The sequence below is a fragment of the Manacus candei genome, unplaced genomic scaffold, assembly GCF_025592945.1.
Source record: "Manacus candei isolate 608988 ecotype Guabito, Panama unplaced genomic scaffold, ASM2559294v1 h1tg000052l, whole genome shotgun sequence".
NCBI classification, from domain to species: Eukaryota; Metazoa; Chordata; class Aves; order Passeriformes; family Pipridae; genus Manacus; species Manacus candei.
This window is the reverse complement of record NW_026138100.1, coordinates 4234048-4261966: the sequence shown is the minus strand read 5'-3', so window position 1 is coordinate 4261966 and position 27919 is coordinate 4234048. Positions and strand designations below refer to the sequence as shown.

At 38.9% G+C, this 27919-nt stretch overlaps 1 protein-coding gene across 15 annotated transcripts in view; it reads right to left on the bottom strand.

Annotated features, from left to right (window-relative positions):
• SYNE1 (spectrin repeat containing nuclear envelope protein 1) overlaps positions 1-24059 on the bottom strand; it is a 300346-nt gene extending 276287 nt beyond the window's left edge. For 11 of the 15 annotated variants that reach the window (XM_051801627.1, XM_051801633.1, XM_051801629.1 and 8 more), the window contains exon 1: positions 14693-14973. In XM_051801627.1, the coding sequence (XP_051657587.1) occupies positions 14693-14756 (64 nt within the window). In that variant the 5' untranslated portion in view covers positions 14757-14973. Of the gene's footprint in view, positions 1-14692; positions 14975-24044 lie in introns of those variants that run through there. The other 4 variants (XM_051801638.1, XM_051801639.1, XM_051801636.1 and 1 more) reach the window with 2 other exon arrangements.
• Between the last annotated feature and the right edge of the window lie 3860 nt (positions 24060-27919).

Sequence of the window (27919 nt, the reverse complement as noted above, 5' to 3'; positions counted from 1 at the left end):
AGGTACAAATGTTTCTATGCCAGACAATGCCCATAAATCTAGAGGATAATGCCTATAAATAAATGCAAACCAATAATCACTGCACATTCTTAATTATATGCAAATCAGCTATTAACAAGCTTTTAATTCTCTCTGATACTGCAGCAAAAAGGTGAAAAATGTTGAAATGCAGACAATGCTAAAATAACTTGCTCTCATTCAAGTTAATTATTAGTAAAAGATGTAATTAAATTGGAAGTTTTTAAAGTGCAAAGGAATCCAAGTAACAGACTTTCGCAAACGAAGCTAGAGAAAACCAGAAGGTAACAATGGACTAGTAAGAAACCAGTCTAATTACATGGACTCAGGGCTTTAAATTATTTGGAAACTGAAGTAATCACCTAGAAAACAAGATCCATTTATCAGGAAGAGAGAAGAAATGGAGGCAGTTCTTTATAACAGACTAACAGACAGCTCTTGTTGCCAGAGCAAGTGCAAGAGAATGCTGCAGGATCAGGGAAACACGACTCAGCATCTACCTGTAACCTAGTAATTAGCAAACAGTCAAATCCTGAGAGGGAGCAAGCAAGTAATGATGGTATAGACATTTTGATTGTACTCTGAACTAAAATTATTAGTTTAGATGAAAGATATCTCATTTTTGTATGTAAGGATTTTGAAACAGAATACTAAGGCCACAGTCAGAAAATTAGGTTTGATTTTTCCCTGAAGTAGATCCTCAGAGGAATGTAGATATGACTTTTGCTAGTAGATATTGTACAGTGCCTCCGCAACAAACTACTAGAATAAAACCAAACTTTAGGGCAAATACGCTTTTAGATGTTGATTGAGATTGAGATAGTTCACAAACAATAACACAGTTATAACTCTTGCCATGGTAATTTTTATGCTCAGATATGTAAAGCAGCTTCTCTCCATTTTTGTTTCTCAAGGCAACATTATTGCTGTTCTCAATATCCAATCTCCTTCTCACAGTATTTTTCTTTTCAACATTTCTACCTATCAGAAGCCGATATGGGTTCCTCTCACTTTACTTTCCCTTTTTCTTTCACTTCTATGTGTATTCCTATGTGTTAGTTTGTTCTGTTTCCTTGGAAATAAATTATTCAAAGCTTTCTACCTAACTTTTAATTACAAGTTGGTCTTGCTGGTAGATGCAAGGAAAGCATCACAAGACTTTTTTTTTTTTTTTTTTTTTTTTTGTGAAATGGGTTTTTTCTCTTTAAGGCCATTTAATCTTCCACTCAGCTCTGATTTCTGTGCTTTGCAGTTTTTCCTTTGGCAACAAGAACTAGCTAAGTGTCCAGAATTTTGATCAATTAACTCCAATCCTTTCCTTCCCTACAAAGAAAGTGCAATGCACATTTTTGTTTAAATCTGTTTATATCTCTTTTTTTTTTCATTACCTGTGAGAATACTATAATTCAACTTGATATTTTTAAACTTCATCAGAAGCTTGCGAGAATAACCTGAACACCCTAACCACTGGCAGTAATGTTATGTTAATTAATTACACCATTGAACATAGATTCCAGATTTGGTCTCATTCAAAATACAAATCTGCTGGCAATTAGTATTTCAGTTGGAGAACACATGACATTGTCATGCCTTTGTCTTAAACAGCTGCAGCCTATAAAATTTTCAAGTTTGGTTACTAACATATAATGTTGTAGAAAACTTGAAGAAAATATACTGGTGAAACTTACAGTGTGATTCTTCAAACATTCTGTGAAAGTGTAAGTCACAATTTTTTAGCCAAATTTTAAAGTACTTCCTATTCCTGCTAACACAGTTCCTGCTACTTAGCCCTCCAATAGGAACACCCAGCTATTAATAATAAACAGAAATAACTAGTAATAACTAACAGCAGGTACATGTGGACCTGATTTCTATTGGTAGATACACATGGACCTGATTTGTAGAACCAAACTTGTACTTAACCAGCTCATTAGTTTTGGGAACTGATTTATTCTTCCTGACTGCAGTTAAGGCCATGTGGTATCCTACACTTTCATAGGAGTTGGTGAGAATGAGGCTTTTCTCTGTTTCACTTCCCATCTGGAAAGCGATACTAACTGTTCTTACCTCCCTCACAGGTCAAAATGTGTTACTTCATTACACATTTGCATACCCTTTTCTAAAGCCCAGCCAAAAAAAAAATAAAATAAAATCAAAACCACCTTGAGTACTTCGTAAGAATTAGCACAATGACATACCATTATTTTATCTCATTCATAAATGGATGTAATTTCCTACTCAAACCTGATGACTTCTTACTGATAAATATAAATACAAAGTGTAATTATTTTTGTGCAGACACAAGTGTCCCCAGGGAACACAAGATTTAAATGTGCCCAAGATCTCAAATAAAAATACACAGAGACAGTAAGTATGTGCTATTAGTCTCTTAGAAACCAGATGTAAACACAAAAATTAACTGTTCATGATTCCTTTCATTTATTCAAATCACTTCTGGCAGCTGGTTACACCTCTAGTTTTCTTAGTAACCACATAAATGAAAAGGCAGGCTCAGGATTATGAAAGAAGAAGAATTATGCAACAAGGCTGTGTACAAGCTCACCAAAGTGACCAAACAAAAGGCCATTCTGGAAAGCAAGACCAAGAAAGTAGATTATACAACTAAACTCCTTTATATGATACACTGCGATGCAGAAGCAGCAGTTTTCTGCTCATGAGTCAGTCAGCCAGAAAAAAACCCAACCAAACAACAAAAAAACCCCACAACATAATAAACTTCTGTCTCTTTGGGAAGCAGAAAGCAGAAGCTTCACAAAAAGATTCAAGGTTTTTTATTCGAATGTCTTTTCAAATCTTATTCTTCCTGCAATGCCCAATTTCAGTAATGCAAACCAGCCAGAAATCCAAGTTAATTAGACTTATGTCCTGTCTAATCAGTCTCAAGCCAGAGTATGACCATTCATGTTTTATTACTGCAACTCACATCTAGTAACAAAACTTTATGCCCAGAAACTTCTAATAACACAATGGTTTGACGACATTTGTTTTTCCACTGATTTGTGATTGATCTTTGGATAGTCTCACCTCTGTCTCTTCTGTCCACAAACTTGACTTTTGTCTGCTTTAAAAATCACCTCATCCTACCCCACCATGGCCTGAGCTTCTCTGACAATGCACTTCACTGGCCGAAAAAGGCCAGCTGGGCTACAAATCTGAGTGAAGGGTCAGTTCCCGAACACCTCTTCCCCTCATTTGGATGGGAGCACAAGCTTTGTGACTTCCATTAAAAGGTATTTCTTGTCCTCACTGTAACAAGTGACATCAGGTTCACCTGTGAGTGAATGGAATAGGAACATCCAGGTTGCAAAACACCACTCAAGTATGCAGCCAATCCAGCTACCAGCAGAGAATGACTGGGCTGGTACAGCTTCTGGATTAGTAGCTCATAACTGTTGTAACTGGTGATGCTGATTCTCCATTCTCTCTCCTGAAAACCACATGGTGTTTCTGGACTAGTCAGGGGGTTTTGTTGCTGTTATTAACAGGAGTCGAGAGAAAAACAGGCTGTATTTACAACTGTCTACTAAGCAAGTATCAGTTTGCAGTCTCAGAACTGGGAATGGCTGCACCTCACGGACCTAGTAAAGCCTAGGGATGTCTAGGCAAATGAGACAATAAAACAACTCTGGACAAAATAAACAGAATAAAGAGTTGGGTCTTTATACAAGCTCGACTCTAATAATAATTTACTTTAATTTCCTTGGGAGAGGAAAAGCACAGTCTAAAAATTAATTTACTACAAATAATCATAATTTTTTGTAAACAGACAAGTTTGAGTACTACAAGCTCCATTCCTAAACACACTTTTTCCTTTTTTTTTTTTTTTATCTAAAAGGCACTATAAGCAGGTAAATATTTCACTTTGCTACACTGGTTTGGCCTCAAATCATCTTGAATACTGTGATCTTGCATTTAAAGGGTTTTTTTCTCTCCAAGACCGGAAAGCTAACACTAATACTCTTCATGTACACTTGCTGTTGTAGTTCATTCCATTCACCTTATGGAAAGAAGATTTTTCCTTTGTTTTAATGAGCTTAAGATAAAGCCTTTACAGAACAGCTGCTGCATTCACAAGGTCTGGAAGTGAGCGGCTTTCTCGCAATAGCACCTTAAGTAAAGACTTAAAGAAATCCACACTGTATATTGGAAAAGCTGTGCCTGTCCAGGTATGCCAACGGGGGGCCATGACAGCCTATGCAGTTATCACAAGATACATGAGCTGGCCCATATGAGTGAGGTGCAGAAGGCATCAGAATGGTCAACCATGTTTGTACAGGCCTTCGACATCTCTGTAAGGGGATGATGAATTTTCCCTGGGAACTATACTGGCATAGCTAAAGAGAAACTCAGTCATTTGGGTAAACTAAATTTTAACTCCTTCTACAGCAATCGCCATGTGGATACAAGATGGTTCCAGATGTATCTCTTTTCTAGGTGAATCCAACGGTGTTTAGCTTGCAGATTCACAGGTTTTTCAAGTTTGTGTCACAAGCCTAACACTGTTATAAAGAGATTATATACATTCTCCATGGTCACTTAAGCCAATGTACATCAGCGACGGCATAATCCTCTTAAAAGTACAAATGACTGTGTAACAAATACTGAATAGTAATTACATAAAATCTAGTAAAATTACAGTAAAAGAAGTTCCACAAATTACATGTCAATATGTTAATATTTATGTTCCATATAATGAAACTCAAAAAATATTTCACAATGCTATATGATAACAACAATGACTCCTCAAGGGAAGACATGAAAGACAGATAAAACAGAGAGAGAAGGGAGAGCAGGTTGCAGTATAAGGTCTTGGCCACCAGGCAAGCTGTGCTAGGGCTGACCTGGAGGACAAGAAGAACTGCCCTCACTGTGTAGTAACTACTCCTCCTTCCACGTGTACCTGGAGGCTACTTATCCTGAAACATCAAGCTGCTTTTCTGCTAGTTCCCTAACAGATCTGATATTGAATTAAAATAATCACTGAGAACCTAAAATGAACAGGATCTGATTCAATATACAGGATGGAGGCTAGCTTTTACTGTTAGCCCTAGTTTCTTTACAGCCCTTCTGCAAGAACGTTATACATGGAGATGCTCTGATAACTTACACGCCCAAATACTAGCAACCAGAATTTGAATATAAAAATTAGCAGAGTGATTAAGTAACCAGTTATAACTCCTTGTAAAATGTAATACATTTGAAACATCTCTTTTTCATTTTCCAAGGAGACATACATTCCCAAGAGCCTGAGGGGGTTTTTCGGTGGGTTTTCTTCTCTTTTCCTTTCCTTTCTTCTCCTTTCCTTTCCTTTCTTCTCCTTTCCTTTCCTTTCTTCTCCTTTCCTTTCCTTTCTTCTCCTTTCCTTTCCTTTCTTCTCCTTTCCTTTCCTTTCTTCTCCTTTCCTTTCCTTTCTTCTCCTTTCCTTTCCTTTCCTTTCCTTTCCTTTCCTTTCCTTTCCTTTCCTTTCCTTTCCTTTCCTTTCCTTTCCTTTCCTTTCCTGAAATTTCCTGAAATTTCCTGAAATTTCCTGAAATTTCCTTTCCTTTCCTGAAATTTCCTTTCCTTTCCTGAAATTTCCTTTCCTGAAATTTCCTTTCCTTTCCTGAAATTTCCTTTCCTGAAATTTCCTTTCCTGAAATTTCCTTTCCTGAAATTTCCTTTCCTGAAATTTCCTTTCCTTTCCTGAAATTTCCTTTCCTTTCCTTTCCTTTCCTGAAATTTCCTTTCCTGAAATTTCCTTTCCTTTCCTTTCCTTTCCTGAAATTTCCTTTCCTGAAATTTCCTTTCCTTTCCTTTCCTGAAATTTCCTGAAATTTCCTGAAATTTCCTTTCCTGAAATTTCCTGAAATTTCCTGAAATTTCCTTTCCTGAAATTTCCTGAAATTTCCTGAAATTTCCTTTCCTGAAATTTCCTGAAATTTCCTGAAATTTCCTTTCCTGAAATTTCCTGAAATTTCCTGAAATTTCCTTTCCTGAAATTTCCTGAAATTTCCTGAAATTTCCTTTCCTGAAATTTCCTTTCCTGAAATTTCCTTTCCTGAAATTTCCTTTCCTGAAATTTCCTTTCCTGAAATTTCCTTTCCTGAAATTTCCTTTCCTGAAATTTCCTTTCTTTTCTTTTCACTATTGGATTCTTAATAAGTTGTTGACACTTCCCTCATAAGGCTCATTCTCATCTTGGATGAAAGACAGAACAAGTAGCCTATTTTCTTGCACCCCGTAATAGACAATTCACTTGGATACATACAACTACCAACAAGAAAACCTCCGTGTGAGTCTAAAATTAGAATTCAGTTATATGACTCACAAGGAGAAGCTTTGTGACAGGAATGAGGGTATTTTTAAGCAAATGAAGCCTAAACTGTGAAACAAAAATGGCATTCTAGAAAAAAGTATGTGGAATAAATTGCTAATAATTGTTAGGTGCGATTTTTTTATCTGTGTTTTATCTACCTGCAAGTATATTCTCTGAAGTATATTAGCATCTTGATAAATAAAGAGGGTGAAGCTTCTGATTTCTACAAACAGGTAAAATGTGATAATGGAAAAACTTTAAAAAAAGTAGAACTTTCTCACTGAAATATTTTGCCTTTACACTACAGAAGTCTCTACATCAGTATACAATCATGATCAGCAATAGTTCCTTTACAAAACCATTTTAATGCTTATTAATTAGTAACAAGATACAAGAGACATGTCCTCCTGCAATTTTCAGTTCTTCTAGTGTTAAAATATAACAGATGTGGCATTCCAAAAGGGGGGGTTATTTATGATGATGATAATAAGTTATTTTCAAATTTAATAATACACCATAATGTATTGTACTAAGTTACTACAGCACAGCTCTGATGAGATAAAGTTTAATTTTTTCAAGCCTACAGTATGCTGTAAGAGAAACAGCAAATTAATTAGATGTCACAGACAACTGACAAATTGTCTAACCTGCATAGAAAAATCTGAAATCGTAATATTTTGAAGATTTTCTGCTTCCCGATACCCTCAACCCAAAGCTATTACTAAAGTAACTGTCTAACAGCCTATCAGGATAGAGGGGGTGCTCTTGAAAATAATCATCGCTATAATAAATTCCTTCTCAAAATCTTTATCTTCAGTAAACCCTCAAAATTGTTCCTATTTAGACTTCCTGAAATATCACCCTCTTCACACCAGTTACAAATATGGCAGATGTTATTTTAAGACAAAGTCTCAACCGAAAACTGGTTTTGAGCCTCTCAGACAGTGCTTTATCACAACCAACATTAAACAGCCGCAGTGTGGATGCCTACAACACACGAACTTGTCAAATCATACTGAGCAGCACGGAGCTACTGAAGACAGGTTTGTATGAAATACAACTCGCCTGACACATTTTGGATATCCACCGTATTTAAGATGTAGAATTTTTAACCACTGTCTATAAAATTATCCAAGGAAGATTTTTGCATTTTGGCTCCTACATTTTGTGTAACAAATCCTGTCAGTTTCTCAAGAGTAGCATATGAGAAGAATTTCAGTTTTTGAACGGTGTTACTCCAGAATCGAACAAAAGCAATCTCTGAGACACTACCATGTCAACCATTTTCTGCCCTAAACATATAACTTATTCCAGATAAAACCTGGAAAAATATGTTCATTTTTAATTAAGCAGCAACTCAAATGCAAATACATGTTTGTAATTTATAACACCTGTGTGATCTTAAGTGCTTTTTTTTCCTGGTTGACCAAAAAGCAAGGGGAAAGAGGAGCACAGGTTATTTAACCAACATGTGGGACCTGTACTGTCATCACCAAAAGTGCAAGTATGAAAAAAAAAGCTAAGGAATATGCTGATTTTCATTGTTAATGTTGTGCTAGAAAGCAATAGAAAAAAGTTTAAATTATGAGAAGCAATATTAACTTTAAAAAGTTTTTTAAAAATGCATTTTAAATCACTAACCTGGAATTTATCAACCACAAAAAAAGCTTTAAAAATAAAAAAATAGGATCATGACTCACTAAAATACATTGTGCATTGCACATACTGCCCCAGGACTGTGTTCTCATTGAAGAGAACACAAAGTGAAAGCTAACTGCAGTGAAAAAAAAATTAAAAAAACCCCAGCATATGGTTCTTTCCACTGAGATACTTACTGCTCTATATGTCAAAACAGTCTAACTATATAACAAAATATTCTAATACAACATGAAACTTAAATTCACTTCATACTTTAGTCACTTGTGTTACTAGTGAAATGTTTTGATTGTATCTTTTCCCCCATGTTTTTGCAATACCTACAGGTAGCTCAGAACGCATCTTTGCCAGCAAAACATAAGATTATTACCAACAGATACCTGGGTCAGAAGAAACCCAAAGTGGATTCTCACTGGAATTGTTTGCATATGCATAAACCAAAATTAATTACTTCTAAAAATGGTGATTTTACAGATTGCCTTAGCAATTTTCCTTATCAAATATAAACTAATATTTAACTTGAATACCTCCAGCTGCAAACTAACCCTTTTATATGTTTTTGGTGTAGTAAATGAAAACACTTGATCTCTTTCATCTTTGTTTTCACCCTTTAATGATTTTCTTTTCAGATATGATGGAGTTTTTTTCCAGCTTTCTTAACCTTCACGCATAAACCTTATGTTTCAATATTTTGTTCTGAAATAGTATTAACTCAAATTTTCTCACACTGAAAAAATAATAAAAAAAAATATTGGAATCCTACTAGAATTCCTCTTGTTAAGTAACAAGTGGACTGTAATGTTATTCAGATTACCAATTAATCATTTAGATTTACTTGGCCTTCAGGTTATAGAGTCTTTCACTGGTTTCAGCCAGGATAGAGGGAATTTTCTTCACATTGGCTATTATGTGGCTATGTTTTGGATACCAGTCAATAGAGTTAAAAGTGCTTCCCTTAAAGCACTGCCAATGAGTAATGAATTGCCTCAGTTACAAGATTTGCTCACCTAAGAGACTAGTAATTTACCCTGGCATCTTCTGTAATGCAAGAATCTTTTAAATCCAAGAAAGATGCAGGCATCGAACTGGGACATTTTAAATAGTGAAAGATAGAAAAGAAAAGGCAGCAGCAGGATCACATGGAACCAGTATAGACAAGCAAAGTGGATAGAAGGAAACCTTGACCAGAGTAGTGTTTGTAATGTGGCGGTAAAAGTCAACTGTGCAATATGTGCAGCATGCCCTTCCTGATAAAGCACACCTTCTCAATTTTGCTCACATTTACAAAGATGATCTTGCACTTTGGTTTTGCAATCAATAAAACAGTAAATGGCACTGAAAGGGGCGACCCCACCTTTTCCCAGGAGCTCACCTAGCCTCTACAAACCAATTCTCAGTTGGTTCAGGTCTAAGGTAAGAGGAGGAAGAGCGCTGGTGGAAGGAAAGTTTGGAACGTGCATGCATCTTCTAGCAGCAGGTATTTGTTAAACCAGCTTAGCTTAATGTTAAACTGTCGCTCTTGTCACCGTTAACTTAGAGAGAAAACAAACAAAGGAAACCACCAATGAAAGGACACATTAACAAAAAAAATGTACTGTTTAGTTAATGGCTACTGGTAGGGAAAAGAAATGCTAGGATGTCAAAGGAAGGAAAAGAAGAGCCAAAACTTATGGGGAAGGGTGGAGGGGGTAGGGAGGATGGAAAGGAAGGACAATCTGGAAGAAAACCCAACCCACAGCATTCTGTGAATAGTGCTAATGCAAGGAAGGCATGAAAAGTACAGATGATACTCAGTTGTAGGGAACTCTACATAAAATAAGGCTGGAATTGAAGATAATTTGACCTGCCTGTATCAAAGCTGTTTTGGAGTTTATGAATGTTACAAGAATTATGTCTCCTTTCCAGCACAGTGGGGCTTCATGCATGACCATGTTGTTTGCTTTCCAACCATAGCTTTTCCTACACAATGAAGGGTCTCTAGAGTGAGTTTACAAAACCCCAAGATACCCACAATCTAAAGTGAGTTTAAGAGCTTAGTAAGAGCAGTGGTACAACCCAGAACCAAATGGAAAATTGAGAAGAAATTTTTTATGCTTCCGTATCATTTGTAGAGGTTTTTTAAGACAACAAAGTGCTTGTTTTGTAACGTTATATTGTTTAAATTGATGTACTTTGTACATCCTACAGTTGGTTTTAATAAATGGGCTTAAAGTGGATAACAGTCTCAAAATATCGGTTATACCACAGTAGCCTAATTGGAGTGGCATATGTTAGGTTGTAGTGCAGACTGAATATTTATGATCCACTACAGAAAAGAAAAAAAGCATCCTGCTTGACTAAATGATGACCCAATAACGAACACAATGATAGTCATAAAAATCTCCACTCAGCACAAACTATTAAATGAGAAATTGTAAAGAAAAAAATGGAAGGAGGGAAAAGTGGGAATGAGAAAAGCCTGTAGTAATAGTATGCTATAGTGACTGTTCAACATCACCTTACAAGGCAGTAAGAGCAAGTCAGCATACAGGAGTGACAAGGTCCTGAGGAATAGGGCACTTTCTTTCTTTTTTTTCCTTTTTCCTTTTTTGTATTTTATTTCAGAATAGCGTGAGCATGACTGCAGTTTGCCTGTAACAGTGCATACTAATGGAAAAGACTGAAATTCATCATGGCAGAGATTGCAAAGATATAAGAGGTTTACTAGGTTGTCTTCCAGCTCTCCTTGCTTTGGTATTTGTATCTATTACAAATACTTTAAGTATTCAGTGTGCATTTATAATGCTAGTGGGCTAAGGAGCAGTGCTTTTGTGCCAACTGGCTTTAATTTCCAGACTAATCAAAAAAAAAATCCCAGGAATATAACTCATATTGATGATGTACATCAGTTCCGCTTGGGGTTTATGAGTGCTCTTATAATATGAACAAGTCAACTAGGAAGCATAAGATATTGTACAAAACCTAGAACTGTGTTAGCAAGGAATAAATTGTGCAAAGACAATTCCATGGAAGGATGTCATCAGTTCATTCTGTAGTAGCATGAGGTTGGGTATCTCATGCTTAAATTCAGCAATGAAACAAATGTTTTCTCTGTATTCTCCTGTCTCTCTCTGCAGCAATGAGGAGAGATAGGCAGTTTAAGAAAATCAATTATACCCTTCTGAAATGTCTGACTTAGGCTGCATTAGCTCCTGTAGTAGTCACAACACCCTTTCAGTCCCTGAAAGCCCGGCTTGCCTGACTCAGGCAGGACAGACTTGGCAGTCCCCAGACACCAAGCAGGGTTACACTGTTCCAGCAAGCACTGAGGGAAGGCTAAGCAGTCAGCAGAAGCTGGTGGAAAGATGCTAGATGCAGCAAAGGGCATGTGTCTAGCAAAAAAAAGTGAGATAGAGGGCACCTATGATTTCTATGGGTTTATATCTATCTTCCCAATTATGATTAACCTTTCCTCAGAACCACCTCCACCCTCTCCATTTAAAGTGGTAAGGCCACTCTTTTCTGCAACCTGCGCCTATTACATATGTTGTAAAATCCCCAGAATTAAAATATAAAAGGAAGGATTTTTTTGCTTAAAAATATACCCTTATTAATTAAAATTCAAATGACAAAGGATTATACTCCTTCTGGAGAGGCCTGTTTCTCTCTTGAGTGCAGACTGAGCTGTAACGAATAGCCCTGTGTCTCAATTTTTATTAGGATCACAGGGATGAGTAAGTTAGAGATCGTAAATCTTGTCCTCAGTGCCCACCTCTCTCCTATGCCCTCCCTGGCCTATACAAAAGGAGTAGATCTTCCATTCTTCTGAGCAGAGAGAGCTATACTGCAGGAAGTCTTTGCCTGGACACCACGGGATAAGACAGGTTCTATATACACTTGCATACAAACCCACTGCCCAGCACACTGCACATCTTTATGGTTGTTTGTCCCAAGTGGATTATTAAGTCAGTCATATACAGTGTTATTCAAAAACTCTGTACACGTACAGAGTGTATTGCAAGTGTCAAAATTACCAAAGGGAAGTGTCTGGAAAAATTTTCATTAAAAAAAAAAACAAAACAAAAAACTCCAACCAACAACAGAATCAACTTTGTTGCTTTCTAACAGATTTTAGGAGAGTGGATATAATTGCATTCACCTAAAGTATGTACAGCAGATATTTCAAAACTGGTGTTGAGAATTCCAGTGAAGAGTGGCATTTTGCTGGTGTTTCCTACCCTCTCTCACCACAAACACTTACTGGAAACCCATGAGGCAAATATGAGACAACAGTGCAGAGGAGGGAGCACAGCTTGCTATACATGCCAATGAATTTCCAGCACTGACATCTTGCAGAGCTGTCTAACAGTATCACACAAGTAGAACTCTCCTGCTGCAGCTTACCGCCAGGTACAAAAACAGGTGTTGTAAAGCACAGCTGCTGCTTGGCACTGAGTGAGGATCCCCCAAAACACTGCCATTCCTGTTACACTTTGAATACTGTCAATTCCACTCACACCTTGAGCTACTCACCCAGCTCCAACTGCACTGATTCTGGGCTGTCATGCAAACATGCCAAGAAATATCTCTGCGTTTCTGTGTCCATCTACTCCTATTTCAGCTGACTATCATTTCTAAAAGGTAGAGCAACCTTAAACAAGGGCTAAGGTAGTCGCAGTGCAGATTGCCTGCTCATCCATAATGCAGAACTACAGACTAAAAAAAGACTTAGGCTCCCAGCACTCCAGTATTGATACAGGTGATTTACTGAAGTACTGCTTCTGCAGTGAAACTCAGATCCTATCAATACCAAGCTGAGCTAATTTCATCTGAGAAGCAAAGAATCCAGTTACATTTAGTTCCCACATTTTCTTCTAAAATATCTTCACTTCAGAGTTCGCTTAATTATTTTTGCCTAATTCCCAAAAAACCCCCCAAAAAACAAACCAAAAATCCAAACAAAAAAAACCATATAGCAGACTATGTATCAGATTTCAACAGAACAAAATACATAAAAAGAAAAAAAAGTGTAAAAAATCAAAACGCTAATAAACAGCCATTTTGTCAGCAACAGCTTTACAGATGTTTAGAAAGTTAATACATAACAGTCAGATAATTAATAGTTCTCAAGCTCTGTAAATACCTCCTGCGGCATCCTCCTTATACATTGCTTCAGAGTACCAGCCTGGATAATCCTTCCTGAATACAGCTCAGCTCCCTGATCCTTTCCTTTGCATATGTCTCCATAACCTTCGAGCACCTCTGCCATTTCTCTTATGCACTTCTTCATATTCCTTTGAAGGTCTCACAGTTTCATAATTATTTAATTTCTTGCTTCAAATATCTCTCTTTTTATTTTTTCTGGAATTCCTATTAAGAACATGACTTCTCACAAATATATAGCATACTGCAGTATAAACACACAGCGTACCAAGACCCCTTCCTGTTCCGTGAGCAAGGCTGCTTCACTGTGCCCTTGCAGTCTTTCATTCAAGTCTACCTGGCCTGTCTTATCCTAATGCTTAATCCACAAATTCTCTGAGAATGAAATATTTCCTCATTCTATGTTTGTGGGCACTTTGAACAACCATTGTCCAAGACTGTGGCCTAAGAATCAGCAGACACATATAAAAATAGCATGGAAAAATACCATATATTAGAAAAAAATGGCTGAGGAAAATCAAGAATTGGAATCGGTACAAGTGCTCTAGCAAGTCTAAATAGGACAGACTCTGCATATTTATTTATTCTTTCATTTATCTACTGAGGCTTTATGGAAATTATTGATGCTCGTAGTAGCTAGTGGCTGGGAAGCTGAGTTCAGATATTCTAAACTGAAAAACAATTAATGGAAGGAAAAGTCATAAGCAGATAAAGCTTCCAGATTTAGAGGATACCAGTGGAAGCTGGTCTTAAAGAAAGTAAAAGGTCAGGTATTTCTGAATAAGTTCAAAAGTTAACGGGAGTGAAACCTACAGCAGTACTGACAGTTTGTTTCTAGTCAGTATCATCATTTGAACAAAAACATTCTGAATGCAAGCTTTTAGCAGCAGCAGTAAGGTGTGTAACTTCTAAAAAATACAATAAATTTATTTATTAATGCTATATTATAAGAACATAAAAACTTAATGAATACTCAATGAATAGTGCAAAGACACCCTGTGATGTCTTATCTAAAAGCTCCTCAACTTGAGCACTAATAATAAGCTTAGTGAGCTCTGAATTCTTCAGTGATTAACAATATAATAAATTACTGTTCTCATGTGGAGACAGTAACTATTGCTAAAATAATAAATACTAGTTTATCAGCATAAAAGATCTACCAGTTGACTTCAAAGTTGAGAAAAAGATAGATATAACTTCAAATATCTTTTCTATGAGAAAACTGATGCACAGTCAGGTAATGTGGGAGAAACGGACCCAAAGTCTCATAATCTTCAGTTCAGTGTCCTGTCCTATGGAGCCACCTTCATAACACCAGTGTCCTGTCCTATGGAGCCACCTTCATAACACCAACTGCTTTTAAACACTACTGTTAATGCTATGCCAAAGGACTCATATAATAAGAGCCCTTCAGATATGATAGAAATACTTTCCAGTAGGTAAGTTTAGAAAGGTTACTAAACTTCAGAAATATTGTCCTTACTGCAGAGTACAGTAAAAAATAGGAACCTCCATTTATAAGGAGATGGCAGAGAGCACCAGTCCAAGTCAGTCACTTACCTTGAAGACGTTGCATGACATTGGCAATGTCTCTAGATCTTGCCACTAGTCGGGATGAAGCCATGATCTCTTTACCACGAGTCCAGTTCCCCTGAGAGAAGTCTCCCTCCAAGCTGTGGAGCTCAGTGAGATGAGGATCTTGGACCGCTTCCTTTTAGCATTCAACCCTCAGCCATGGCACAGCACCCCTGGGGCAGTCAGACACCTCCAGTCCAATGCTGGCCCTCATAGGGTTGGGGCAAAACACTGGCAAACAACCTCAGCGCCTGAGAAAGAAAAGTACCAGGGTTTAGAGGAAACTTACCAGCTCTGCAAAACTAAGAAGTCTGAGTCTTAATAGTTATCTTAACAGGTAAAGAGTGGTATGTTTTGCCCATAGTGTACACCCCAGCCAGAGATACAATTAATGCTGAAAGCTTGCTTGGCAATCACCAAGCAGAATGAAGCTGCAAAAACAAATCATTAAACACAATTGGCAATGCACCAGACATAAATCCTTTCCTGAGGATGCTCATGGATGTTGTTTTAGAAATAACAATAATGTTACACTTATTAAAAGCAATACCATAATACGTCTTAACATAAATAATATTAAGTATAAAAGAGGAAAAATTAAACCACTTGTAAAACGCAAAAGCTGTAAAACTCTCATTCTATTTCACCATGCTAGGAAGGCACACATAACAGAAACTCATTGACCAGGATAATTCCTAACTCCACTGGCCAATGTGGTCTAATCTGAAAGACTGAGATTCACATATTTCATTATTAAATAAAATTTTATTTAAATTAATTTTTCCAGTGTGTGATGATGCTGTATTTTGGGTCACTTAACATCAAAAGCTGTGAACTAGAACTGCTACACGTACATAACATTTTTGTAACTATGTGACTATAAAGCTAGTCTAAAAAAAAAAATCAAATTAGATTCTTCAGATAACTTATCAATAATATCATATCTTCTGTAGAACAAGTACATGTTGTGTATGTATGCACCAGTTTCCCTGATAAGAAATACCTGAGTATATACGCACCAAGAATAGTTGCATTCATACCACACACACTGGGCCCATCCCAAATTCAAGAGGCTAGGCAGCTGATCAATATCACAAATGTGAGTGGGTTTATTGGTGGTGTGCACTTTCCTCTTTTCCTGGCCCCAAGGTCCGTCAAAGAATAATCTTCCATTATTAGGCAGACAAGCCTTTAGGCCACATAGTTTTAGGCCCTGTGAAATATCCCAAAGGAGCTGTGTCAACATGTAAGGGCTTCCAGAGTAAATTACATTTCAACATTTCCTTTTCTGACCCTTCAAACTATGCCTGACCCAAGGAACTTCCTGCTTTCCCTCTTACTGATGTTTTTATTGGATGTTTACATTGTATTTTGGATGTGTAAATGCTGTTCAGCTTAACAGACCAAAGCTGGCTTTAAATCAGTGGAGCTGAGGGAAGCACGCTTGTCATGGACGACAGTGTAGAACAGACCACAAAGTCCATCCATGTCCTTGGGCTGTGCTCTTTCGTGCCATGGCCACAGTGGTACTAATACCTACTCCAGACACATTGTTCTTTTTGCATATGTCTGCACTTTACATGACACCTGGATGCTCATATCCTCACTCTCTTCCCACGTGTGTCTTCTCTCTTCTTCAGGGGCCTCCTTCTCTTCCTACTCCTTCCCACCTTCCAGGCTCTGCCCCACAACCTTCTCAGGGTGCACAGAGACTATGCATATCAGTCACCACTTCCCAAGCATGGAAAGGCACTCTGACAGGTAGGAACCTCACCCTTGTGAAGGTACAGCAACTTCTAATAGCAAGCTGCTAGACTAACTTTCAGGCAGGGATAAGGGGTATTAAAAATGCCTTGTCTGATTGTTTTTGGCTAATAGCAATAACAATATCAGAATACCAGCCCACTCACACCTTGACAGAGCTGGTGTAAATCAGCTGCACATGAGCAGATTTAGAGGAGCTGTGGAAGATCCTGATTCAACTCCAAGTTAAAAGTGTCTCAGAAATTGTTATGAAGATATATGTTCAATCTACTCATACAGCAGGCTGAGTCATTGTGCAGCAATAAATAGAAGACATGCAATTAATAATTTATTTAGCTGATATTAAATTATATGCTTCATAGGAAGAACGTGCATTTCTAAATATATCTCCTCATTCAAAAGCTCCTTTGCAAGCAGTAGAAATTAACTCCTTTAAAGATGACACTAAGTTAGGAAAGAAAGATTCTCGTGTGCACAGTCACCTCCACAGGCAGAAAACCACAGCGACAGCACAGTGACACATCAACAGAATAGATGAAACAAATCTTCATGCACCCTTCCCATATGTCTTCAGCCAACATCTACAGCTCCACAGAACAAAAAAATCCTACACGGATAGTCAAGTGTTCAATGTAATGCAGACAGGAAATTTTTCATGACTTCTACAAGTAGTTAAAGCCTTCAACAAAATATTTTTTTTCTGAGAGACTACAGCATTAAAATCTTTAAATACGTGCATAGCTGCTACACAAAATAGTTTTTAATAAATGGAATGACTTTTCCATTTCAGTGTCAGACACAAAGATGTGTCTTCAGATGGATATGTTTTCAAAATACACAAGCTTTTAAAAAGTGCGTGGCTTAAATTCCATAAATCTTAGCCTGAAATAAACCTGAAGGACTACATAAGCTACTCCCTGTTTCAGCATTCAACATTATAAATTACTATTTTTTTTGGTCTAAACACACATGGAATGAAGATGAGTTTCACGAGAGTGAAATGGAATGGTTTTGCACATAAATTAGATAAATCTTTTATTACATTTGCCACTTATCTGGATTTAACAGATGAAGTATACACTGATAACATTTTCTTATATTAATAACCTGGTACTCTGGTTTTAGGATGAAAAGAGGAAATGTGAACTTCTTCTCTCATATAAGAGCCATTTGGCTTCAAATTCTCTTCAAATGCCAGAAAAGTGGGATTCTTTTCTTCTATAGAAGAGATAAGAAAAACACTACATCTATTGTGGGTTAACTTTTCTGAGTCCCTCATGTAATCCTCTTTTTCACACTGTGCTCAGGAGCACTTTGAATTAAAAAAGTTAATATATTTTTCTTTTGTTGGTAAAACTAGAATACCACTGGCAAGACCAGGTTGTATTTTATCTTTTATTTCTTAAAGTTTATAAAACATACTAAAGAAAAACAGACCTGCCTGTCAGCAGCATGGTTCCAGAAAAACAGAGACATCTGCTAGGTGCAGGCAACATATAAGACGTACAACATGGCTGAAGGTAAACCTGACCAAAAGAAGGGTAAACAATTCTCCAACTGTACTTCATGTTGGTACAAACTGCAGATTCCAGATGACCTCACCAGTGGTCCCTTCCAACTGTAACCATTCTGTGATTCTTTGATTCCCAGTACACTGGGCTAATGTCACATATAGCAGCCAGGAGAAGAAGCTACTGATGTAAAAGCATGGTTGTACCTGAAAATACAATTTTACACTTCTATAAACTCCCATTATAGCAACAATAGATAAAGAAACTCCAGACAAACAATAATAAACACAGATAATAAGTAAACATATTGATGAGAGCAAGAAATGGTGGCAGGCAGTGAAAGGATTGTTTCTAATCTAGGACATTTCAAAAAGAGATATTTGAGAGGATGATAAGCAGAGTAATAAATTCAAGGAACTCCTGCAGCTAGAAGTCATTTTCAAATCAGATGTTACATAGATATAAGAAATACAGTGGAATAACTACAATAACTACAGAACACGGACTGAACAAAATCTCAGGAACAGCAGAAATAAGGTCAAGTGCTGGGGTGAACAAAGAGGCAGACTTCCCTGGCAAGCAACAGTTGCATGGAACTGACCAAGCAAAAAAAAAAAAAAAAAACTCCAGGAAAAGAATTTCTGAGTATGGTTTACCACTGTAGTGCAAGAAGTCCACTTAATGCACAGGTTTAGTTTCCAAAATGTAAAAGGTCTTGGAAATGCAGCCAGGTTGATAGACGCTCCTAGAACGGATGCAATCCTATGAGACAGCATGAGCCTCATGCCAGTCAGGAATAAATGATTCACATAAAGGTAGGAACCAGAATATTCTGGAGGTCAGAACTGCATTTTTAAATATCAAATAGTCACAGAACCAGCTATTTTAGGCTGGGGTTTAGTTAATAGTGGGAAAAAATGCTAACCATAGAAAAGAGCTCTGATTAAGGAAGTGATTTATGTAGTCCAAAATATTGCAAGAATAATCCAATGTAAGCAGGTCAGAAGATGATCTAAAGAGACAGTGCTTAAAAAAATAAATAAAAGAGAAATCAGTACAGAACTCAACTAGACTGAAAAGCACAGTGAAGCAGGCTGGGGTTTTCTTTAAAGTCTAGTTTTTTCCAAGGTCTAGCAGCTGTACACCTATGCAGGGTAGAATAAAACTGCTCCAGACATAATTGGAAAAGCCATCACTTAGAAATAAGCAGGCAGAAACAAAGGATGAGAAGTGAAGAGCACTGCCATAGTGTTTGCTGTCTACCTGGATGAAGAAAGACTGAAAGACCATCTGAGAAATAAAGACAGCAAGCAGATGGTTCTTAGCAGAGTAAGTAAAAAGAAAGTATAAAATAAAATCAAGAAGAGATTAATTTGCCTCAGTTAATATTATACTGATTTTTCCACTGAAGACATTTCTGATAGACAAAGGCACAATAAAAAATGGAAGCAGCACCATCTGAAATAAAATAAAAGTTAAAAGTGGAAAAACTCAATAAAATCCATTCCAGTATATATATAACTTGTAGATTATGAATTGAGAATCCATTTGTAAACTTATTTGAATAACCTATCAAGCTGCAGTTAACGCCTCCTCGATATAAAATTAGGAGCTAGGACAAAGAAATGGAGTAGAGTGATCCAAAATGATTTTTAATATTATCCTCAGAGAAAATGTGGTATCTCCTCACTGATCTTCCAAAATCTAGGCCAACAGAGGAATCTCTTCAGTAATTGTTTCTGATGGTTGAACTGCAAATCTGTAGTTGTTCACTTAAACCCAATGCAGCACAATTCAGTGGATACTGGAACTTTCCCAAGTCCAATAGGCGTAAGTGTGCACCACATAAGATCATGGAAAATGTGATTTTGGCTCTGAAAGGTGTTTTCGATAGTTGAATCCCCATATTATCACTCTGTGCTTCCTTTCTCTACTATGTGGATTGCTTTTGAATAGAAAAAGATGCAAGAAGAGACAAATTACGACCTCTGACAAAGAATAAATTGAAACAGGAACACTGAAACACAGTGTTCTCACAGACCATTCAACCCCACACTGACTCAATGTGCAGTAACTACCTGGGGGTATTGAAATTTGGTTTTTTGGGAAGTGTGGAGAAGAAGAGAGTGACGTTTGGATCCTTTCTGGAACTCCAGATTATTTTGGTTCATCTAGTTATCCTTCAGCATGTTTTGAAGCTGAACAAAAGTTTTTTATTCTCCAGAAGTTTGAAGGTCTTGCAACAGCAATTAATAATTTGGAAGATCAAGGAAATTTACACATCTGACATTTAAATCTGCAGCATATATGGCACACAATCTTCTATGTTTTACCTATAATTGTACTCTAGTATTTAAAAATTATTTGCAGAATCCTAGCAATGCACACACCTATGTAGGTATTTGCATTTCAGCAAGTGAGCATTTTATTGTCTGGTTTTTATTAGTTTTTTGGGAGAATGGGCAAAAATCCAGTGGTGTGATTCTTGTCTTGAAAACTTTAATGTCATTTGAACAGAAAATGTAAAGTGTTCTAGGAGAAAATAAAAGGCAGAGACTTGCTATTTTTTAGAAGAATTGGCAGAACATACACTGTTAGATACATTCAAAGAAAGGTCATTCAGTCTCACTGATACAAAGAGTTAGACCTCTTATACTACAATTTAGTAATCCTGTTATTGAAGTTCTGCGGGAATATATTATAGTTATATAGCTGTTGGTAATAGCAGTAGACTGGGATCAGTAGCTCATTACCTTCTACAAACACAGGATATAATCCTTGCCTCAGAGAGCTTACGATCTTCACAGACAAAGACAGGCCACGATTAAGATCAGAGGTCACAAAACACAAGCGAATAGGACAGAGTGAAGTCCAGATCTAACGTGTAAGCTGGTTAACAGGAGGAGAATCGTTCTGATTTTTCTGTTTTAATACTGATATGGCACCTAGGATTTCTGCGGCATAATATGACCTTTAGTAAAAGACCCTTGCAGAGGTACATCTGTAGGAGAAAAAAAAAAACAAAAAACACTAAAATAGAAAACACTGAGGCATCTCAGGAAAGGGTGGGTCAAACCGAGTTTGAGATAAGCAAGTAAGCGTCAATTCTTTGGTATTCCCGCACATTTCCCAAGCAAGAAACTTAGCTTAAGTATAACTTGTGAGCATGGGGCAGACAACTGCCATCTGAATGGAGACAGAAACACCTCTGCCTTCCCCATTACATCTGTGCCTTTGGGTGAAACAAAGGCAAAAGTCCAGTTGCTACAGAGGCACACCACTGCACCTCTAAGAAGACACAAGTTTTGTGACCTCTAAGGAGACACAAAAACTCTAAAGTTTTGTCACTAACCATGATAACAAGTAAGTATGGAAAAAAATGTTTATGTTTGATATACGTACTTTCCCAATAACTACAGATGCTACTTGATAAGAAAAAAAATGAGCCACAACTGACTTCCTTTAAAAAAGCATAACTGAGATGGATCAATGGGGTATCTGTCTGAAGGTTGAATGTATGTGTATGTCTCTTGGGGCTTGATCCACTGAAGCTCTGCAGACCTCCAACAATCACTCTAACTGTGTTGACATTGGAAGTTCTCCGGGGATTCATGCTTTGTTCACTGCTTCACCCAGCAAGATCCTCCTCGGGGCCAGGAACTCTTACCCTCTCCCCAAATGCATTTAAACACTAACAGGATGTTGTTCCTCTTTCCCTGAGTACCTCTGCTCTCCCTGACCTGGTATAGAAGTGTTAGTTTCTTTGAGCAGTGTACTCACTGATACACTAGAGCATGGCTCTAGTGAAGTTCACAGGAAGATGCTTCTAAGGTGTCAAGTACACAAAAAAAAAAAAATCAATCTTGGAGGACTTTCATATTCAATAAAGAGAAAGTAATGCTGCACGGAGGTGTATAGTCATTATGAGATTCTTGTGTCTGTATTACGTGCAGCAGTCCAAATCACTACTGACACTTATCACAATAACTCAAAGTAAAAATAGAATAAAATTGCAAAAAAAAGAAAATCTCAAATGTATGAGGGTTCATTTGTTATTAATACCCATCCATTGGTATTTCATACTCAGCAACACAGAATTGCTATTGACATATATTATCCTTGAAGGTAATATAAAACAAACAAACTAAAGCAGACATTATTAACAAAAATTAAAAGAACAGAAGGGAAGTGTAAGGATTATTGCTTCTGCTTTCACATTTAGCAGAGTTTTCCAAGATGAGAATTTAATTATTCCAACATGCAGCACCATGCTTATTCTGGAGAGCTCCTTTTCCAAGGGAAAACATTGGTGCCTAAAGGAGTATGCTAAACATCCCAAATGACAATACCTGACTCCCACGAGAAAAAAAAAAAAAAGTGAGTAACTCCAAAATTTTAACACTGCACCTCATAAATCAGGGGGGTTTTTTAATGTCATTCAGTACACAACAAACAAAAAAGAATTTCTGCTTACCAGTTTAATGACATAGCACCCTGATTTTTTCTATCTAGTGGCAACATTTTAACATAGCTCATCAGCATTTATAGCTTGGGATCTGTTTAAATGTAAAAGTACACACAGAACTAGTTATCAGAGATCATAGAGAGCAGATAGTCCATCACTAGTACTACTACAAGAAAGCGCGTGCCTGTTAAGAGTCGTTTCAACAGGCTCCGCACTTGAAAAGTACTGGCAAGCAGCCAGAAACACCACACACTATTTTCCTACAAGTCACATAGGTATAAATCCCTCACAGTGAGGAGCACTGGAGTTTCCCTCAGCATCACATAGATGATTTACATAAGTATTCCCTCATCAATTTGCAAAATTTGGTCTTCTGTGGCAGGTTACTAATATTCCTTAAAAGCACTTTTCCTCATGAGTATGGTTGTGAAAATCCTAGTAACAACCTTGACTGTGAGTATTTCAGCAGGTCTTACCTCTAGGAAGTTACCACACAAACCAGGGAACATATGGGCTCTATGCATCTCTGTCGCGATGCACTTGTCCTTTTTGCATCATCACTGCAAGCAACCCAGCCTGAAACTGGCTTCACGGGAGCGCACATGAATAGTCACATCTCCCTTGATTAACTACGTTTTGGCCTGCAGTGTGTGACTGAGCATAAAACCGGGGAGCTCTGCAAAACACACGTACGTTCACTTCAGCAGGCGAACCACCACAGCCCTCCGCCGGGGTTCTCTACTCCGAAAGGGTAAAAACCTCAAACCCACCGCGGAAAACGGACAAACTCCGAAACCACGGCACCGAGTTTCGGATTCACCTCAAGACAGTTCGGCGTTGGGGAGGAGAAGGCGGCTGGTGAGCAGCCGGCAGAAGCTGCCCCATGGGGCTCCCTCCTTCCCGGCCGCGGTCCAGAGGCTCGTGGGCTCACCCTGGGCTCACCCTGGGCTCACCGAGGGGGCGGCCCCCGCCGAACACCCGCAGCCCCAGGACCCCCTCGCCCCAGCCTCTCGCCCCAGCCCCGCGCCCCCGCCGCGCCCCTACCTCCGCCCGCCGCGCCGCGCCACACCGCACCGCACCGCACCTCGGCGCGCCCGGCGCAGCTCCCTGGTTACCGAGCACAACACGCCGCCCCGCCCCGCCGGCCCACGGCGAGGAAGCAGGTGCGGGGGTGGGGAGAGGGCGGGAGCGCGGGTGCGTGTGCGGGGGTTGCGCTGCCGTATCCTTGCGGCGCTCCCCAGCCCGCTCCGCCACCGCCGCCTCCAGGCTGCAGCCCAGCCCCCCCGCCGTGCCCCGGAGCCCGCTGTCCTTGCGCGCATCGCGGGGGGGCCGCGCCCCGCCACGCCCCGCCGCCGCTGCAGCAGCAGCAAAGCCGGGGCAGCTTCTCCGGGGGCGGACGCACTGACCACTGTGCCGGGGAATCGGGAGGATGAGGCACCGGCCTCGGCCCCGAGCCTTGGCACCCCCAAAGTGCGCCCTGGCGAGTAGCCGAAATACTACTGAGAACGAGTGTATTGAGTTGTCGCTGCTAATTACTATTACCGGTAATATTACTATTATTATTGCTGCAATGTATAGCGTGCTGTAGGGGCATTACCTTTGGTGTAGGCTCCAGAGCATCATCGCGCATAAGGCAGGGAGCTGCACAAGCAAACTGGGGCACCAGCTCTTACATAACAGCAGCAGGACAGAAATATTCGAAGGATCTAGCAAGACGGTCTGCCACTTTTGAGCTCAAACTACACTAGCCGTGCAACAGTGTTTATGCCACTAGTATAAAACGTGATTCTGCCTCTTCCAAAGACATTGCACAAACCCTATGACCTAATTGGGCTTTTTCCCTCCTTCATTTTGATTGTTACCATTAAGGCTAGCTTCATGCAGGAGGCAGAAAGATATTTTTCTGCTTACGGGATGGATCATCTCTAATCTGTGTCATTGGGAAAGAAAAACGCTCATTTTGTTGGGAGAAGCAGTGCCAATGAACCTCTTAGTTTTCATCTTTTTTGGCAGTGCTGCAGTGATTCTACAACATTAGCATGCAGGGTGTTTACTGAGTGGACGGATGGAATCTGATTTAGGCAGCAGAGATTACTCGGCATCATCCCATCCTTTAGCACTAGTCATGCTAACGTTGGTGCTACCCTTGTGATATGAACACTTACACTTAAGACACCTATCCTGACAGTACACAGTTGTAGATTACACAATTGGAGCCAGGATCCTGTATGGAAGAAGCAGACATACCAGGAGCTACAGCAAAGATTTGTATGAAACTGGGATGTGCATATCTAGGTCACCTCCAGCCATCCACAAAAATTACCTCTTCCTGACAATGAGTGTAGCCAGGCATACTGGGCCTGAAATTTTCCTCCTTTTGAAGGGTTGAGGGGTTTTTAGTTTGTTCTGTTGGGGCTTTTTTTGTGCAGGAGGGGAACTGCTTTTTCATCCATTTTCTTACCTCTTTGTCCTGCTTCTTTGCTCTACCCAATGCCAGTTGCAGCATCAAAGATGGCAAAGGAAGTGGATGCTGACATGCTTGAGTTTCCCCTTTCTACATATATCTTTTCGCTGAATAAATTCCTCACTTTGGTTTTTTTTTTTTATTTTTCTAGGTTAAGAGTATGAGTATTAACATGAGAGAGAGCATTTTCACTGCAAAAGCTTAGACTTCATATAATAATACTACTATTGTTTGAAGCAGTTCAGCAAAGTCCTTGCTAGTGTAAGCTTCCTTAATTCTCTACATTTCAGCACTATATGTTGCACTGTATGTTTTAAAAGCTCAACGAAAATCATTGACATATGCTCTGCCTATCAGTTGTAGCAGGAAAAATACAGAATCCTTACTGGTTTTCTGTATAATTACTTTTCCTTTAATATGCAGAAAAGAAGATGTGGCTTATTTAAATATCTTCCTCTTCATAATTACATAAGAATGTAATGACACTCCAGTTCATCCTATTTGTTCTTATACAAAATAATCAACTCCACCTGTGAGCAGAGCTGGTGTCTACCTTTTACTACAAAGTTCCTCCAAACTAAGATGGCAGCCATTGTAAGCTCCACAGCACTTTTCCAGATTCTTTTTTGTTAGGAATAAAAAATTGTCTTCGCTATCCTAGGGACAAGGCATTACAGTTTATCATTAATACTTTTCTTATTTTGCTTTTAATTGTTAAAAAATCATGATCTGAAACTGTTTCAACATGACTGGGAATTTTCAGAAAGCAAAAACAAGAAACATATTCAGTTATTTTTTATTCATTTAAAATGAATTAATTCCTTAGTCCAAATGTGTACTTTCACTTTTATTTTAAGTATGCTTCATTTTAAATAGTCATAATAAATGAGGATTCTTTACTAGATGTTGGCATTGGTTAATTTGAAATGTAAATATTGCTTCCACCATAGAGACAAGAAAGAAAAGAAAAAGTAGTATAGTAACATAGGTCATTAAAGGGCTCTTGCCGTGATCAAAGCAAATTATTTAGTGCACAGCACACTTCCAAAAGCGCTCTGGTAGGATGGCCTCAGCTCAGGACAGGTGTCAGCCAGATGAACTGCCCTGGTGGCCAAGCACTGAAGGAAAGTGTCCCTCTTCTAAAAAACACGTCTTCTGAGTACTCATGTAGAGCATTGCACACCACAAGGAAATACAGCAAATATCACCAACAATGGCTCTGTGCCAAGGAGAGCACAGCACCCCTGAGGGCTGCTGCTTGTAGCTGAGACATGAATGAGGTCTTTGGCACTGAAGAATTTGAGGCCCTCTTCCTCAAAAGAGAAATACTCCCTTAAAAGAGATACAGTGATGTTTCAGTTTGCCTCACTGTTGTATCACTCTCTACCTGATCCACTTTTGGTTGCTAGACTTAAAAAAAGATCTGCATCAGGTAGAGACAATCCAGAGGGCAGCCGTGGGAATTGTGGAAGGTCTAGAATGCTCAATCCAAAAGAAAAGACTGAAATAGCTGTTTAATCTAGGGATTAGAAAGTGGTGGGATATATAAAAGCTTTCAAAACCATAAAGGAGCACTACAAAAGGAAGGAAATAATCACTTCTCAGTATCCACAGTGCGTAGAAAAAGAAGTAATGTGCCTACCTTGCAGTAGGTGATACTGTCATATCAGAACCAAAAGGTTTTGGAGGAAATAAAGCTTTGCACCACATACCACATAAGGAGGAAGTGAAATTTGAATCTTAAATGTGCATTTTAAAGCACAACCTAGATAAGTGTCTTCCTGGAAGGCGTTTTTAATTTTTGATTCTTTGTCAGGGTGCAGAACAGGATACGTCTTTAAGTATCTTGGTCTCTTTTGAGTCCATTTGCTGCAACTGTGAATGGTGAGACTGGTTTGAGCAACAGAACATCCTCCTTCTTTCTGCAGGTTTTGCAGCAAGCAGTAGTTGCCACTTCCTTCCTGTCAAAAACTGCCACACAGTATCTGTGTGCAACCTTGAAGCATTGCCACGCATCTCCTGAGAGATGTGTGCAGTTCTACATCTACTTTGCGTGTACTGTGTCAAGCATAAATGTATAAACATTGTATAAACATAGAATCAAAGAATCATTTGGTCTGGACAAAGACTTGTAAAATCATCAAGTCCAACTGTTAACCCAGCACTGCCAAGTCCACCACTACACTATGTCCCTAAGCATCACATCTACATGTCTTTTAAATACCTCCAGGGATGGGGACTCAACCACTTAGATGGGCAGTCAGTTCCAGTGCATGACAACGATTCCCATGAAGAAATTTTTCCTAATGTCCAATCTAAATATCCCCTGGAGCAACTTGAGGCCATTTGCTCTTGTACAATCACTTATTACTAGGCAGAAGAGACTGACCCCACCTTGCTACAACCTCCTTTCAGGCAGCTGTAGAGAGAAATAAGGTCTCCCCTGATCCTCCTTTTCTTCAAACTAAACAACCACAGCTCCCTCAGCCACTCCTCATAAGACCTATGCTCCAGACCCTTCATTAGCTTTGTTGGACACACTCCAGCACCTCAATGTCTTTCTTGTAGTGAGACACCCAAAACAGGATTCAAGGTACATCCTCACTAGTGCCAAGTACAGGGGGACAGTCACTGCCCTAGTCCCACTGGCCACATTATTTCTGATAGAGGCCAAGATGCCACTGGCCTTCTTGGCCACCTGGGCACACTGCTGGTTCAAGTTCAGTGGCTGTGGACCAACACCTCCAGGTCCTTTTCCATTGGGCACCTTTCTAGCCACTCTGGCCCAAGCCTGTAGCGCTGCATGGGGTTGTAGTAACTCGAGTGTGGGACCTGACACTTTGCCTTGTTGAACCTCATACAATTTGCCTTGGGCCATCAATCCAGCCTGTTCAGATCCCTCTTCAGAGCCTTCTTACCCTCCAGCAAATCAACACTCCTGCCCAACCAGGTGTCACCTGCAAAATGTCTGAGAGTGCACTTGATCCCCTCATCCAGATCAGTGATAA